This window comes from Polypterus senegalus, chromosome 8, assembly GCF_016835505.1.
Source record: "Polypterus senegalus isolate Bchr_013 chromosome 8, ASM1683550v1, whole genome shotgun sequence".
Lineage (NCBI taxonomy): Eukaryota > Metazoa > Chordata > Cladistia > Polypteriformes > Polypteridae > Polypterus > Polypterus senegalus.
Genome location: NC_053161.1, coordinates 174,552,586 through 174,566,167, shown reverse-complemented (window position 1 = coordinate 174,566,167; position 13,582 = coordinate 174,552,586). Strand labels below are relative to the sequence as shown.

Genomic DNA, 13,582 nt, shown 5'->3' with positions numbered 1-13,582 from the left:
AATTAAATTCACTATATTACTCATTAAATATAAAATCCTAATCTCCTCCAGTTCAGCGCATTTCTTTTCCTCACTTTTCTCGATGGCAGAAAAACAGAGTCGGATTAAAGCTTTACATCCACTGAATGTGTTGCTGCTGATTTAACTGATCGGTTACTTAACTGCACTTCTCGGTTTGCTACCAGCACTTTCATTGGAGCTCAAGATGGAGGGCACGTCACTTCTCTAAGGACAGTATCTCACATCCCAGTCTGAATGGTGACATGGAATCTTCATCTCTCAGCAGCCTCGGACGAGTTCTGCAAGTTTAGAGCACAGAGCCCGTTGTCTGAAAGGCCGTAGAGGCGACCACAGTTGGGTTGTCTGCAGTGTGTGAGTTGGTGTTTGGCCGAATGTGGAGATATCAGCTCAGATGTTCTCTTCTACATCGATGTCCAGTTCACTAAAGATGAGATTAGGCTCCTCCACACACACTGCCTTGGCCATTTTGGTATCAGTCACTCTGTTTAGCTTCTGACTCGAAAGACCATGTAAAAGAGGGGTTTTATGGACCTCTGATAAATGTCCTAATTCACAGGGTTTGACCAACAGAAAGCCGAGTGCAGGAGTCACCGTCAGATGACTGGAGATGACAGACTGGAGAATTTGAGGATTTTGTAATTTATTCAAAGCAACAAACAATTTACAACAACAAACAAGAAAGCAGACTTAAGTAAATCAAGAGAGCAGAATTCAAAGTCTATAAGGAACAGGAAACCCCTTTTGACTGAGGACGTTATTTTACTAAACTTTCTTGTAATTATTATTATTATTATGTGACTGATGCCAAGGTGACTTACGACATGTGAGACACAATTGCTTACATTTCTTTTGTTTTTTCACTATTGGCACAAACAGGCGTAGTGACCTCCTCATGGTGACACACGATCAGTGTCTAACAGTCATAACATATCAAATCCTTTTGAAATTCATTCTAAAAACACGTCTTTCACAGGTTACCATTGCTAGTACCTTATGAAAGCTCTATGAAAGAGTATTTTTCTGGGAAGGAAAAAAATTCCACCATTAGTTTTACATAATAACAAATCAGGAATTAACAATTTAACACCAAAATAAAAGCCAAGATAAAGGAGTTAATGCCCCCGGTGTAGATCTTCTCCAACTAAGTCCACTTCTGAAGGTGGCACCCAGTCTGAATTCTTTTCTGGCCCTGAAGATTCTGGTTTGTGAGACTCGTCAGCCACATCCAGTACAGCAATATGGCTTCTCGAGATTAATTCCTCCAGATTTTCTTGGCATGTGTATGTGTAGCAAAGTGTATTCTGATTTTTAATTTGTTTGTTTGTAGTTTTTAGTTATGAATTTCCCCAAAAGCAACTGTTTGTGTGTACTTAGTTTCATACCAATGGTATTTTGTAGTACAAATGCTAATTAATGTGACTTCCCACAGACTGCAGGCCCCCTCAGGTGATGGTGGATGCTGTACTGGTTAAGTCTGCTCTCTCCAAGCCTTTCTAATTTTATTCTATTGATTTGACATGAATATTATTTGGTAATTCTCAAGTGTTAAACAACTTATGTGCTCTCCCCCACTGAGTTCTTGTATACAGTCTTTGTATGTTTTTTATCAAAAGCAAAAAAATAAAAACAAAACTAAATTTAAAAAAGCAGCATTTCTTCTTGTAGTGCACTGCCACAGCATTTTAATATAATTCAGCATGATGTACAACCTGACCATATGGATACTTTGGATTTTCATTTTTATTTTACATGTTATTTATATTGTATTAATAGTTTGTGTTTGTAATTATTAGTAACTGACTCGGGTTCACTTCCTGGGTCCTCCCTGCGTGAAGTTTGCATGTTCTCCCTGTGTCTGTGTGTGGGTTTCCTCCGGGTACTCCGGTTTCCTCCCACAGTCCAAAGACATTCAGGTTAGGTACATTGGCGATCCTAAATTATCCCTACTGTGTGAGTGTGTGTGCCCTGCGGTGGGCTGGCGCCCTGCTCGGGGTTTGTTTCCTGCCTTGTGCCCGGTGTTGGCTGGGATTAGCTCAAGCAGAAACCAGTGGCACTGTAGTTAGGATATAGCGGGTTAGATAATGGATGGATGATTTGATTTATTATTTAATAAGCACTGGCGAGAAGCTGTTGGTATGGCACTCTGTTTTGTTTGTTTTTTGTCATGCAGCCCTTTAAAATGCAAGTCATGAGGTTGTAATAGCAATGCTGTAATATAAATTTGATTAATACAGTTAAATTTATTGTACATTTTTTTAAAAAGATATGTAATTTCTAAGGTTTTAAATGTAAAAAGTAAATGCTGATATTTATGTTAAATTATTTTACTGGTTTGGAAAGCAGCGAAAGGCGGGGGACAGAGGTCAGAAGGGGCAAGAAAAGAAAGGAGAGAACTGGGCTTTTGTGCTGAAAGCGCAGACTGAAATACAGTCCATGGTAAAGTTCAGCAAGGAGTTTAAAAAGAGAGACAAAAAAAGACTGGATTCCAGCACAGAATTAACAGTCGGAACAGAAAAACGTGAACGTGTTGGAGGTTGGACGTACTGGTCGAGAACACTAAACCGGTGAGCTAGGGAGCACTGTCCGTGAAACGCCGAACACGGAAGATGTCAGCAGACATTGGATTATATTGCCAATATTGGATATTGTTACAGCTGACCAACTATCGCTGAGAATTGATACTCACAGGAAAGAAACGAAAGGGGATGCACATCTGTTAGAAACCAAAAAACGAGACCCGGCTGCTCTATTACAGCATAAGAGGTCGTCGCCAAGTAACGTCGCAATTACCTTCAAGTAACAGGCCTGCAATGCTTATCTGTGGTATCTTTTCGCCGACTTTTGTTTGCTTCCTTCTATTTAGTTTGTCGGCTTCGGTTTTATAAGGGGATTGCACTTGTTCATTGATATCTTTGCATTCAAAGTAAGGACTGCTGGTTCAACACTGATATAGATTTCTTGGATTATTTAAGTTTATACATTTGTATGGATGTGTTATGTATATACATAAATAGTTAATTTATTTAAACTAAAACATTGAACTTTGGTGTTTTTTTTTTTTTTAAATTGCTGGCTAAGCCATATAAAGAAAAAAAAAAAAAGGGAAATCACGTTTGGCAGGTGGCTGGAGTATCCTTATGTGGAGTCTAGTAACGAATTGTAAAATTAATGGTAGAGTTATGGAAATTACATTAGTAACAAAAGTTTGTTCCTTGAAACAGTTGTGCTGAGAATGCTAAAGTAAAATGTTATATTTAAAGTTAGTAAAGAAGGAAAAAAGAAGAAAACAAAACTCAGGTAAGAACCCTCAGTAAGAGAAGAGGGGTGCAACAGTTAGTTTTTAGAAAGGCATGTTGTTTTACTTTTTGTTATATAAAAATAGAAAAATATTTATTATTATATAGCTGAACTGTTATTAATGTGAGGTTATGTACTGTATATTGTAAAGAGTTCTTTTATGATGAAATATGTATATTATAAATAGTTCTATATGTAATATGTATGTTATGAAAGCAGAGCTAGGCCCATGATGGAGGCTGTAGGGGCGTTGGTGAGAAGCGGTTTATATGACGCCCTGTTCTTTATTTTGTTTCTGGAAAAGGAAAAAGGATATAAACTTCTAATTCTCCACTATGTTGATTTGTTTCTGACACAACACCAAGTAGGATGGATTCCAGTCAGTTAAATGTGCTTACTGTCCAGGAAGGAGTGAGCCTCACTCTTTAGTCAGGACAATTCAGTTGTACTTCTCTCCGGTGTGAATTCTGGTGCGTCTCTGAAGAGAACTCCTCTGACAGATTTGTTTGCCACATTCCAAACAGTAATATGGCTTCTCTCAGAGATTAATTTGTCAACAATAGTTTAATTTGCTTACTTTTCAGGACAGGAGTGAACCTCACTCTCGAGTCCTGAAGGGTGCTTGTTTTTCTGGACTGATTTTCGAACTGAAAACCTTTTAATTCTGGTGTGAACTCTTGTGTGTCTTTGAAGACCGCTCATTAGTGAAAACTGTTTACCACATTCAGTACAGCAATATGGCTTCTCTCCAGTGTGAATTCTAATGTGTTTCTGAAGATTACTCAATTCTGAAAATTGTTTACCACATTCATTACAGCAATATGGCTTCTCTCCCGTGTGAACTCTAGTGTGTCTCTGAAGACTGCTCATTTGTGAAAACTGTTTACCACATTCATTACAGCAATATGGCTTCTCTCCGGTGTGAACTCTAGTGTGCTCATTCAAATTGCTAATACGTGAAAACAGTTTACCACATTCATTACAGCAATATGGCTTCTCTCCCGTGTGAACTCTAGTATGCCTCTGAAGACTGCTTATACGTGAAAACTGTTTACCACATTCTGTACAGCAATGCGGCTTCACTCCAGTGTGAATTTTACTGTGGACCTTCAGATTGCTCATTTGTGAAAACTGTTTACCACATTCATTACAACAATATGGCATCTCTCCGGTGTGAACTCTAGTGTGGTTCTTCAGATTGCCTACCTGTGAAAACAGTTTACCACATTCAGTACAGCAATATGGCTTCTCACCGGTGTGAATTCTAGTGTGGTCATTCAAATTGCTCATTTGTGAAAACTGTTTACCACATTCAGTACAGCAATATGGCTTCTCTCCGGTGTGAACTCTAGGGTGTTTCTGAAGAGCACTCCTGCCAGAGAATTCTTTTCCAGATTCCAAACTGCACTGATCTTTGTTTCCTGTACAAAATTTAAAAGAAAAGGGGAAAAAGAGCGTATTTTCAATCCAATGCTTTATTATTAACATTAACTCATATTAAATACATGATTGCTGAAATTAGGAACAACCTTTGATAAGCATAAGCAATTATAAAACTTTAGTCGTAGATGGAAAGTACACTCAATATGTTAATTTTACGTTTTCTATTACAATTACTTAGCAGAGCCACATGTATAGAACTTCCTTATGCTCAGCAACATGTGTAAGCCAATTCTCACACAAAAGTTAGGATTTTTAAAACTAGAACTTGGCGTTTAAATTGGCTTAAAGTTACGGCAAGTATTGAAAATTTTAAGTCCCATGCAGACTTTGTTTGTGTTGGCATTTTAGCAACAGCGGGTGGAAAAACGAACTGAACAGATAATCCAATTTCATTGTGCATTTCACATTCAGATGTTTGACAGGCTGCACAAGAAGTGAGTTTTGATGTATCACAATGACATTTAGACTCATGATGATGACTTCATTATAAGCCGATTTTGACTCCCTACTGTCATCCTCTTTGAAGTGTGTGCTGAACATGTGACTTCATTACAGAGACCATCACACAGAAATCACACAATCTCAGTTCTCTTACAGGTCTTAACAGCTGTGGTTTATTTGGCAAAGGCGGCTCTTCTGTGTGAACTACCTGAGCAGTGAGGAATCTCTCAGTCAACCTGAGCCACATCATGCCATCTGTATGAGGTATTAAATTTAAAATGTTACAGAGATACATGTAATATCCTTACTATCAGGATGTGCAAGCTGTAATCAAAATGCAATCTGCAGCAACATCTTCTGTCATCAGCAGTGGTGGTTTTCCTTGGCCTATCTGTCCCTTTGTGAATACTGAGCTCACCTGGGCATTCATTCTTATTGCTATTATATACAGTTGATTTAGGTCATCCTAACGTTTTACTGATGTTTGTAATGGTTTTATTATTGTTTTTCAGCCTCATAATGGCTTCTTTGACTATCATTGGCACAGCTGTTGTCCTCCTGTTGAACAATGGCCACTAAAAACTCCAAAGGGTAGAAGCAAGCCGAGGTGTCTTACGCCTACAGAACTAAAGCAATGAAACACACCTGAGGAATCACAAACTCCTATGATATCAATTAGCCCAAAACATTACGGTGCCCTGAAATGGGGCGACCATATAGAAAAAGTGCTGTCATTTCTACAGGGTGTGACTGAAATGTTTGCAAATCCCCTTTAAATGAAAATATATAATGTGACTTTAATTAATGAATTATTTAATTTGTAATCTTTTAATCTGTTGAGCAAAGCGGTAAATGAAAGAAAAATGTTTCTTTGTCTCAGCCATTACGGAGAGTACTGTATAAAACAGAATGCCATGCCAATCATGACAAAGGCACTAATCAATGATCATAATATTTCCTGACATTTATCCACAATTAAACTAAAACCATTTTACACCAAAATAAACAAAAAAATGACTTCTTTAAAACACCAAGGAAAACAGCACAATGGATGAGTGACGCCTCAGTGCCCAGGCCTACAGAAGCTGCTGTCACCTCGGAGAAAAATGAGAAGATTAGAAAATTAAGGAAGAGCACAGCTGTTGGTGTTTCAGCTCTATAGGGGAGTGGCAGGTGACACCAGGGCTGGTAAGCTTTGTGACACACTGGTGACATTTATACTCACCATTATAATGTTAACAGGTATCTACTGTCAGGACTTATTTATGTTAAGGAAACTAAAATTTTGCCAGGTTTTCCTGTCTCTTGGCTCCAATATGTGTGTTCACGTATGTAATTATTTTCTCTGTTATGGCTCCAAACATCAAGCAGTCTAGGCCTGTACTCAATGAGGAGTGCTATAAACAATAAAGAAAACTGAATTAAACAGTAGTGTTACACAAATTAATCAGCCTTTAATCAAAAATTGCCCAGTTCTTGCTGTTTATTGTGAAATCGGTTTGCAGTTGGCTGACTGGTCTACCGATTTTATGACATGGAATGTGTTAATCTGAGGACATGCGTACAACAGACATAGTGGAAAGTGGTGAAGAAAAAAACTGCCATGCGGAAATATCTTAAAGTATCTGAAAAGTGATAGGAATGTTATATGTGAAGATTAAAATGAAACTTCAACTTTCAACAATGCTGTGAAAGCAAGAAAACCGCGAAGGAAACAAATGTGTCTTAGCTGTCAGTAATGGCACTGTTTGAAAAGAACCAGAAAAATGATCAGGACAGGACAGAAAAAAATCAGAGTATTACTCAAAAATAATTGCAATTTATCATTTTAGATACTCAGGCATTTTCTATAGTAGAAAGTTTAGGATTTCATCGTTTAAGTCCTATAACTTGAATGCACGATATACACCGATAAGACGATGGTTCTTTTCAGACGTAGCATTACCCAAGACCTACACTGTCGTGACATTTCATGTACAGTGACATGCGAAAGTGTGAGGACCCCCAGATCAAAGTAACTGTTACTGTGAATAGTTAAGTCAATAGAAGATGAATTGATCTCCAAAAGCCATAAAGTTAAAGATAAACCATCCTTTTCTGCAATTTAAACAAATTTCATGTATTATTTGTTTTGTAGTATGAGAAAAGGAAGGAGTACTTCACTAATGTATGGGCACTCCAAGTGATCAGACGTCTCAGAAAACTGCTAAGAGATGTAAGACTTTAAATTAGATCCTTAAGGGCTTTGACTTGTTCACAGTCATCATTAGGAATGGCCATGTGATGCAAATGTCAAAGCGGTATCAATTTTCAGACCTCCCATTGTGTATTCAAACCATACACTTACTTCCATCCATCCATTATCTAACCAGCTATATCCTAACTACAGGGTCACGGGGGTGTGCTGAAGCCAATCCCAACCAACACAGGGCGCAAGGCAGGAAACAAACCCAGGCAAGGCGCCAGCCCACCGTAGAACACTTTTACTTACTATGTATAATACTTTACATTTTCTTACATTAAATTTCGTCTTCCACAAATCTACCCAAGCCTGTATGCTGTCCAAGACTCTCTGTAATAATTTAACAGATTCTTGATTTTCTGCCAATCCACCTATCTTGGTGCAGTGGAACCTCGGTTTACAACCATAATTTGTTCCAAAACTCTGGTTGCGAACCGAAGCAATTTCCCCCATAGGATTATATGTAAATACAATTAATCCATTCCAGACCGTACAAACTGTATGTAAATATATTTTTTTTAGTATATAAGCACAAATATAGTTAATTATACTATAGAATGCACAGCTAAATAGTAAACTAAATGTAAAAATACTGAATAACACTGAGAAAACCTTGAATAACAGAGAAAACTAACACTCTAATAGTTTGCGCTATATAGTGCTAGGAACTGCTCGCTAAAAACACTTTTTTTTTTTTTTTAAATGAGATTTAAGCACAGGGAAAAAATGAACATTTGAAAAATCCGTAATTTAATGAACCACCAAGAAAAGTAACATTGCTACAATGCACGCTATGAACCGATCGCTGTAAACAGAACTGAAAACAAAAACGAGCCTTTTCTACCTTGCGTCCAGCCCTCCGTCTCTCTTTCGTGTGTGCGTGTGTCTCTCTTTCACGAGCCTGGAGCTCCGTGTGTATCTCTCTCTAGCGCGCCTCTCTCTCGCAAGCCTGTGTGTGTGTGTGTGTGTGTGTGTGTGTGTGTCGCTCTCTCTCTGTCTCACTCACTCGCTCGCTCCCTATACAGTAAATGCACAGAGACAGACTGAACACGAACAAACTGAAAGCGAAACTGGCTTGTTCGTATACCGAATGTGTGGTCGTGAACCAAGGCAAAAGTTTGGCGAACTTTTTGGTCATAAACTGATTTGTACGTGTACCGAGACGTTCTTGAACCGAGGTTCCACTGTATCTTCTGAAAACGTAACCAGCTTGTTATTCATATTCCTATCCAAATCTAATCAATATACAGTATATAAAATCCTAAGCTTAAAAGTGCAATGATTTTATGTGATGTTTTGATGTCACACTTTAAATCTGGCTTATTTTAAAACCTACATATATATGTTTGGTATCATTCTTTTCAGAGTTTATCGAACTTTAATACGACATTGTCAGATTTTCAGATTCTATTTAGTTTTTAAATAATAAACTAAAACAAATAAGAAGAACTCATGTCCTGTGAGACGAGACTTTGTGCCAAGAGATTTAACAACGTCAGGGACCGGAAATAAAAAGACAAATGATAGTACAGCTGCTGTAGAGGCTTTCAAATGTTCAGAGCGCTGCACGAGATGCAAATAACGCAGCAAGGCAACAGCGGCTGATCGAGAAAAGAGGAGGTTAAAAAAAAAAAAACCTTTCCTATTGTATCACTGTTTATTAGGTGGATTCAGAGAAGAGACCATGTCTCCTTGGGATACGTTCAGCCCACCTCTTCACAACGTGAGCGGCAGAGTTGCCAAGTGGCTGGCACAAATCGCATGCCGGGAGTTAGCGAGCGAAGCGGGTGCAAACCTCCTAGTACTTAACATTTTCTTACGTTAAATTTCGTCTTCTACAATTCTGCTGCCTAAGTCTCTCTGTAATGATTCAACACATTCTCAATTAACTGCCAATCCACCTAGCATAGTATCATCTGAAAACTTAACCAGCTTGTTACTCATATTTCTATCCAAAAATGTATATATAATAAAAATAGCAATAGCCCCAGAACTGACCCCTATGGGTCACCACTAATCACCTAATTATCAGCCAATTTTAATAAGGTCCCTCTCAACATCACGCTCTGCTTCCTGTGTCTGAGCCAATTCTGCACCCACCTACAAACATCACCCTGAACTGCCACATCATTTAGCTTGATGCCCATCCTATCATGTAGCACCTTTCAAATGCTTACTCCAAGTCCAGATAAAAAATCTCATCTGCTCCACTTTCATTGTATCCATTTGTTGCCTCCTCATAGAATTCCATCATGTTAGTAAAACACGACCCTCTTCTGAACTCATGCCGACTGTTCAGAATAACGCCTGTCCTTGCTATGTGTTACTCAATCTTATCCTTAATAATTCCTTCCATTAAATTTTCCTGTGATGCACATTAAGCTTACTGGCCTATAATTGCTTGGATCTGCCCTGTCACCCTTTTTATATAATGGGATGATATTTGCCATTTTCTAGTCCTTGAGAATCTCTCCAGTTCGCAGCGACTTCCTAACAATGTGTGTCAAGGGTTTATATCTGTACTCTCTAGCCTTTGTAAGAGCTTGAGGGTGAATATTATCTGGTCTTGGTGATTTGTTTGATAAAGTAATGGAGCAGCACTGAGACAAGGATGGTGACAGAAGAAGAGCTTGTGCGTTAAGTTAGCTGTGGGGCCAAAATAATACATCAGAATGGGTTCAGGTGAGGGAGGTCTGATCAGTAAAACTGTTCTTTACATTTCTTCCTCAATCTTTTCCTTAATAAATTCCTTCCATTAATTTATTTGGCATCCATGTTAAGCTTACTGGCCTATCTATACCTGCTTGGATCATCCCAATCACCTTTTTTATAAAACAAGATAATATTTTTCATTTTCCAGTCAACAGAAATTTCTGTAGTGTGCGATGCCTTCCTAAAATGTGTTGTAACAAACGTGCACTTGGGAGGCAGGCTAAGGGCTTAACTGAGGGCAAGATACGTGAGAAGGCCTTGACAAAGTTCACAAACCTTTCTTATCCCTCTTCTGCAGATCACCTGAGGAGAAATCAGCCTAAAAACCATCCTCCAGGTCCTGTACCCCTTTCCTAACTACACCTTAAATCGACTTCATTTCCTGCTCTTTGATTTTGGACCCACCTCTTCCTCCCCTGCCTCTATAAGAACCCAGCACTTTTCCTCTTTAGTTTGTCGCTCTTTGGACGCAGAACCAGAGAGTACTCTGGAGCCATCTTTTTTATTTCTTATACTGTGTGTTATAATATAGGGGGGGATCCCCAAATCTTGTTCTGATCTCCCTTTGCATTTTGACAGTGACAAAGGTTTATATATGTATTCACTTACCCCCTTAAGCACTTGAGGAGAAGTATTATCCGGTCCTAGTGATTTGTTTGAGTTCAGCCTATTTAATCTGAGCAGCACTTCTCTCTCTACAATTTCCAAATCTCTCAGTACCTCCTTAGTAGTCCCTGTTACCAATGGGAGGTTATCCACTTGCTCACTTGTGAAAACTATAGAAAAAAAACAATTTAGTGCATTTGATATTTCACGGTCTATGTACTGTAATTCCCCTTCATTATCCCTGATCTGCTTCACCTCATTGGCTATTCTTTTATGACTAAAATACTAAAAACTCTCTTTGGTGAATCTTTTTGCCTTATCTGCAATATTCCTCCGTTAACTGCATTTTAGCTTCCGTACTGTTAGTTTGGAGAAATTAGTCTCCTATGACTTATTTAGCTATTTTTACATTTGCAGCTTCTTGAAACTTATTTACCACTGCAGAGTTCTTACTAATTTCTTCAAATCTGTCCTGCATCATGTCAAATGTTTAACTTCTTCCTAGTGAGGAATCCCAGTTGTTCTTGACTGTTTGCTGCTTCGACACCAGTTAATTACTGACTTGCCAGCAATTGCAAAAGCTTTCTCTGCCTTCTGACCAACAAACACAAAGGTTTGAATACAACTATCGTTATTAAACATTGAATTAGCTCTTGTGTAGATAGCAAAAAAGAAAAACAAATAGATAAAAGGTATGAAACACCCTCAGAGCTCCTTAACGGTAACCACAAAAACAAAGTTTTCAGGAGCAAAAGTTAAATTTAACTCACTCTCACACAAAGTAACACATACACACAGCCTTTTTCACTTTTCAATGCAAGAATGATGTTAGCGGGTCACTTCACGGTGTTGCTCCAATTCGGTGCTTCAATGTTCCACCCAGATACCTCTTAAGGGTTGTCACAAGGACCTTAAAAGATCTGAAGAACTGTATAAAACTGGAAAACCTGAATAAAGCATTTTGAAACGCTTGACAGGGAGCCAAACTACAAAAATGGAGCAAAATCAGTACTGGAGTGGGCATCCTGCAAAGACCACAGTGTGAAAGCAGAGGTGAAAAAAAAAAACCAAAAAACAGAAGGGAAGAGCAAAGGGCCTGCAGAAAAATCTCTGTGCATGTGTCCATGTGAAGGAAAATAAACTGTGGACTGATATGGTGATGTGTTAGGAACGAAAGGATGGCAGCCACATTGTTTGATGGAAATGAAAATGAACAACCTACAGAGGGCTGAATTCAAAGACACCTAGAAAATCAAAGGGAAAAAATGATGCAGTAGGCAGATGAGTCCATTTGGCCGAAACTTCATTGCAGAAACTCCAAATTGTGCTCGGTAGTTATTATGGCGCAATGCGCTTGTATGCATGCCTGACAACATCCTAATGAGACGACGGGTGGTGTCCTGGGGTATCTCCTCCCAGATCTGGACCAGGGAATCACTGAGCTCCTGGACAGTCTGATGTGTCGGATGGACCGAATCAAAATGTCCCACCCAGAGGTGTTCTATTGGATTGAGGTCAGGCGAGTGAGTGTGGGGGGCAGTCAATGGTATTAATTCCTTCATCCTCCAGGAACTCACAAACACATGAGGCCGGGCATTGTAATGCACCAGAAGGAACCCAGGAGCCACTCCACCAGCATAGGGTCTGACAAAGGGTCGAAGAATTTCATTCTGATACCTAATGGCAGTCAAGGTGCTGCTGTCTACATTGTAGAGGTCTGTGCGTCCCTCCATGGATATGCCCCCCCAGATATACCATCACTGACCCATGATCAAAGCGGTCATACTGAATGATGTTACAGGAAGCATAAATTTCTCCACGGCTTCTCCAGACCCTTTTATTTCTGTCACATATGCTCAGTGTAAAACTGCTCTCATCTGTGAAAAGCACAGGGTGCCAGGGGTGGACCTGCCAATTCTGGTATTCTATGGCAAGTGCCAATCAAGCTCCACTAGAGGACGTCGGGCCATTTTGTTTCTTATGGTTTGGTCAGAGACATTCACACCAGTGTTCTGCCTGCCTGCTGGAGGTCATTCTGTAGGGCTGTGGCAGTGCTCATCCTCTTCCTCCTTGCCCAAAGCAGCAGATACCAGTGGGTCATACAGATGGGCTAAGGACCTTCTACGAGGGTCCCTGTCCAGCTCTCCTAGAGTTAGTGCCTGCCTGTCTCCAGGAATCGCCTCCATGCCCTTTAGACTGTGCTGGGAGACACAGCAAACCTTCTGGCAATGACAGGCACATATTGATGTGTCAACCTGGAGAAGTTGGACTAACTGTGCCAACTCTGGAGGGTCCACATATGGCTTCACACTACCATTAGTGACACTGACCGTAGCCAAATGCAAAACGAGTGACAAAACAAATAAGGAGGGATAAGTGTCAGTGGCCTTCCTCCACCTGCTAAACCACTCATTTCTGTTTTGGGGGTCGTCTCATTGTTGCCCCTCTAGTGTACCTGTTGTTCCTTTCATTAACACCAAAGCAGCTGAAACTGATTAACAACCCTTTCTGCTACTTAACTGACCAGATCAATAGCCCAGATGTTTCACTGACTTGATGCTATACTTGGATTAAAAAGTGTTACTTTAATTTTTTTAGAGCAGAATATAAGAATGTTGTTTAAGAAGGAAAACACCAAGGAAATCAGTATGATCTAACAAAAGCAACACTACACGTCTCAAACTTGTAAAAGATCACCTCGATGATCCAGAACAGATAATGTTCTGTAGACGAACGAGGGAAAAGTTGAACTCTTTGATCAAAACACGTGACACCATGTTTGGAGGTAGGAGACAACTGCACATTGATACTAAAGCCTCA

The 13,582-nt window shown here is 39.4% G+C and overlaps 1 protein-coding gene across 1 annotated transcript in view; it reads right to left on the bottom strand.

The window, feature by feature from the left end:
• Positions 1–3,450: 3,450 nt before the first annotated feature.
• Positions 3,451–13,582, bottom strand: part of LOC120534714 (zinc finger protein 271-like) — a 113,975-nt gene continuing 103,843 nt past the window's right edge. The window contains exon 7 of the mRNA XM_039762299.1: positions 3,451–4,739. Coding sequence (XP_039618233.1) covers positions 3,892–4,739 — 848 coding nt within the window. The 3' untranslated portion in view covers positions 3,451–3,891. The remainder of the gene's footprint in view (positions 4,740–13,582) is intronic.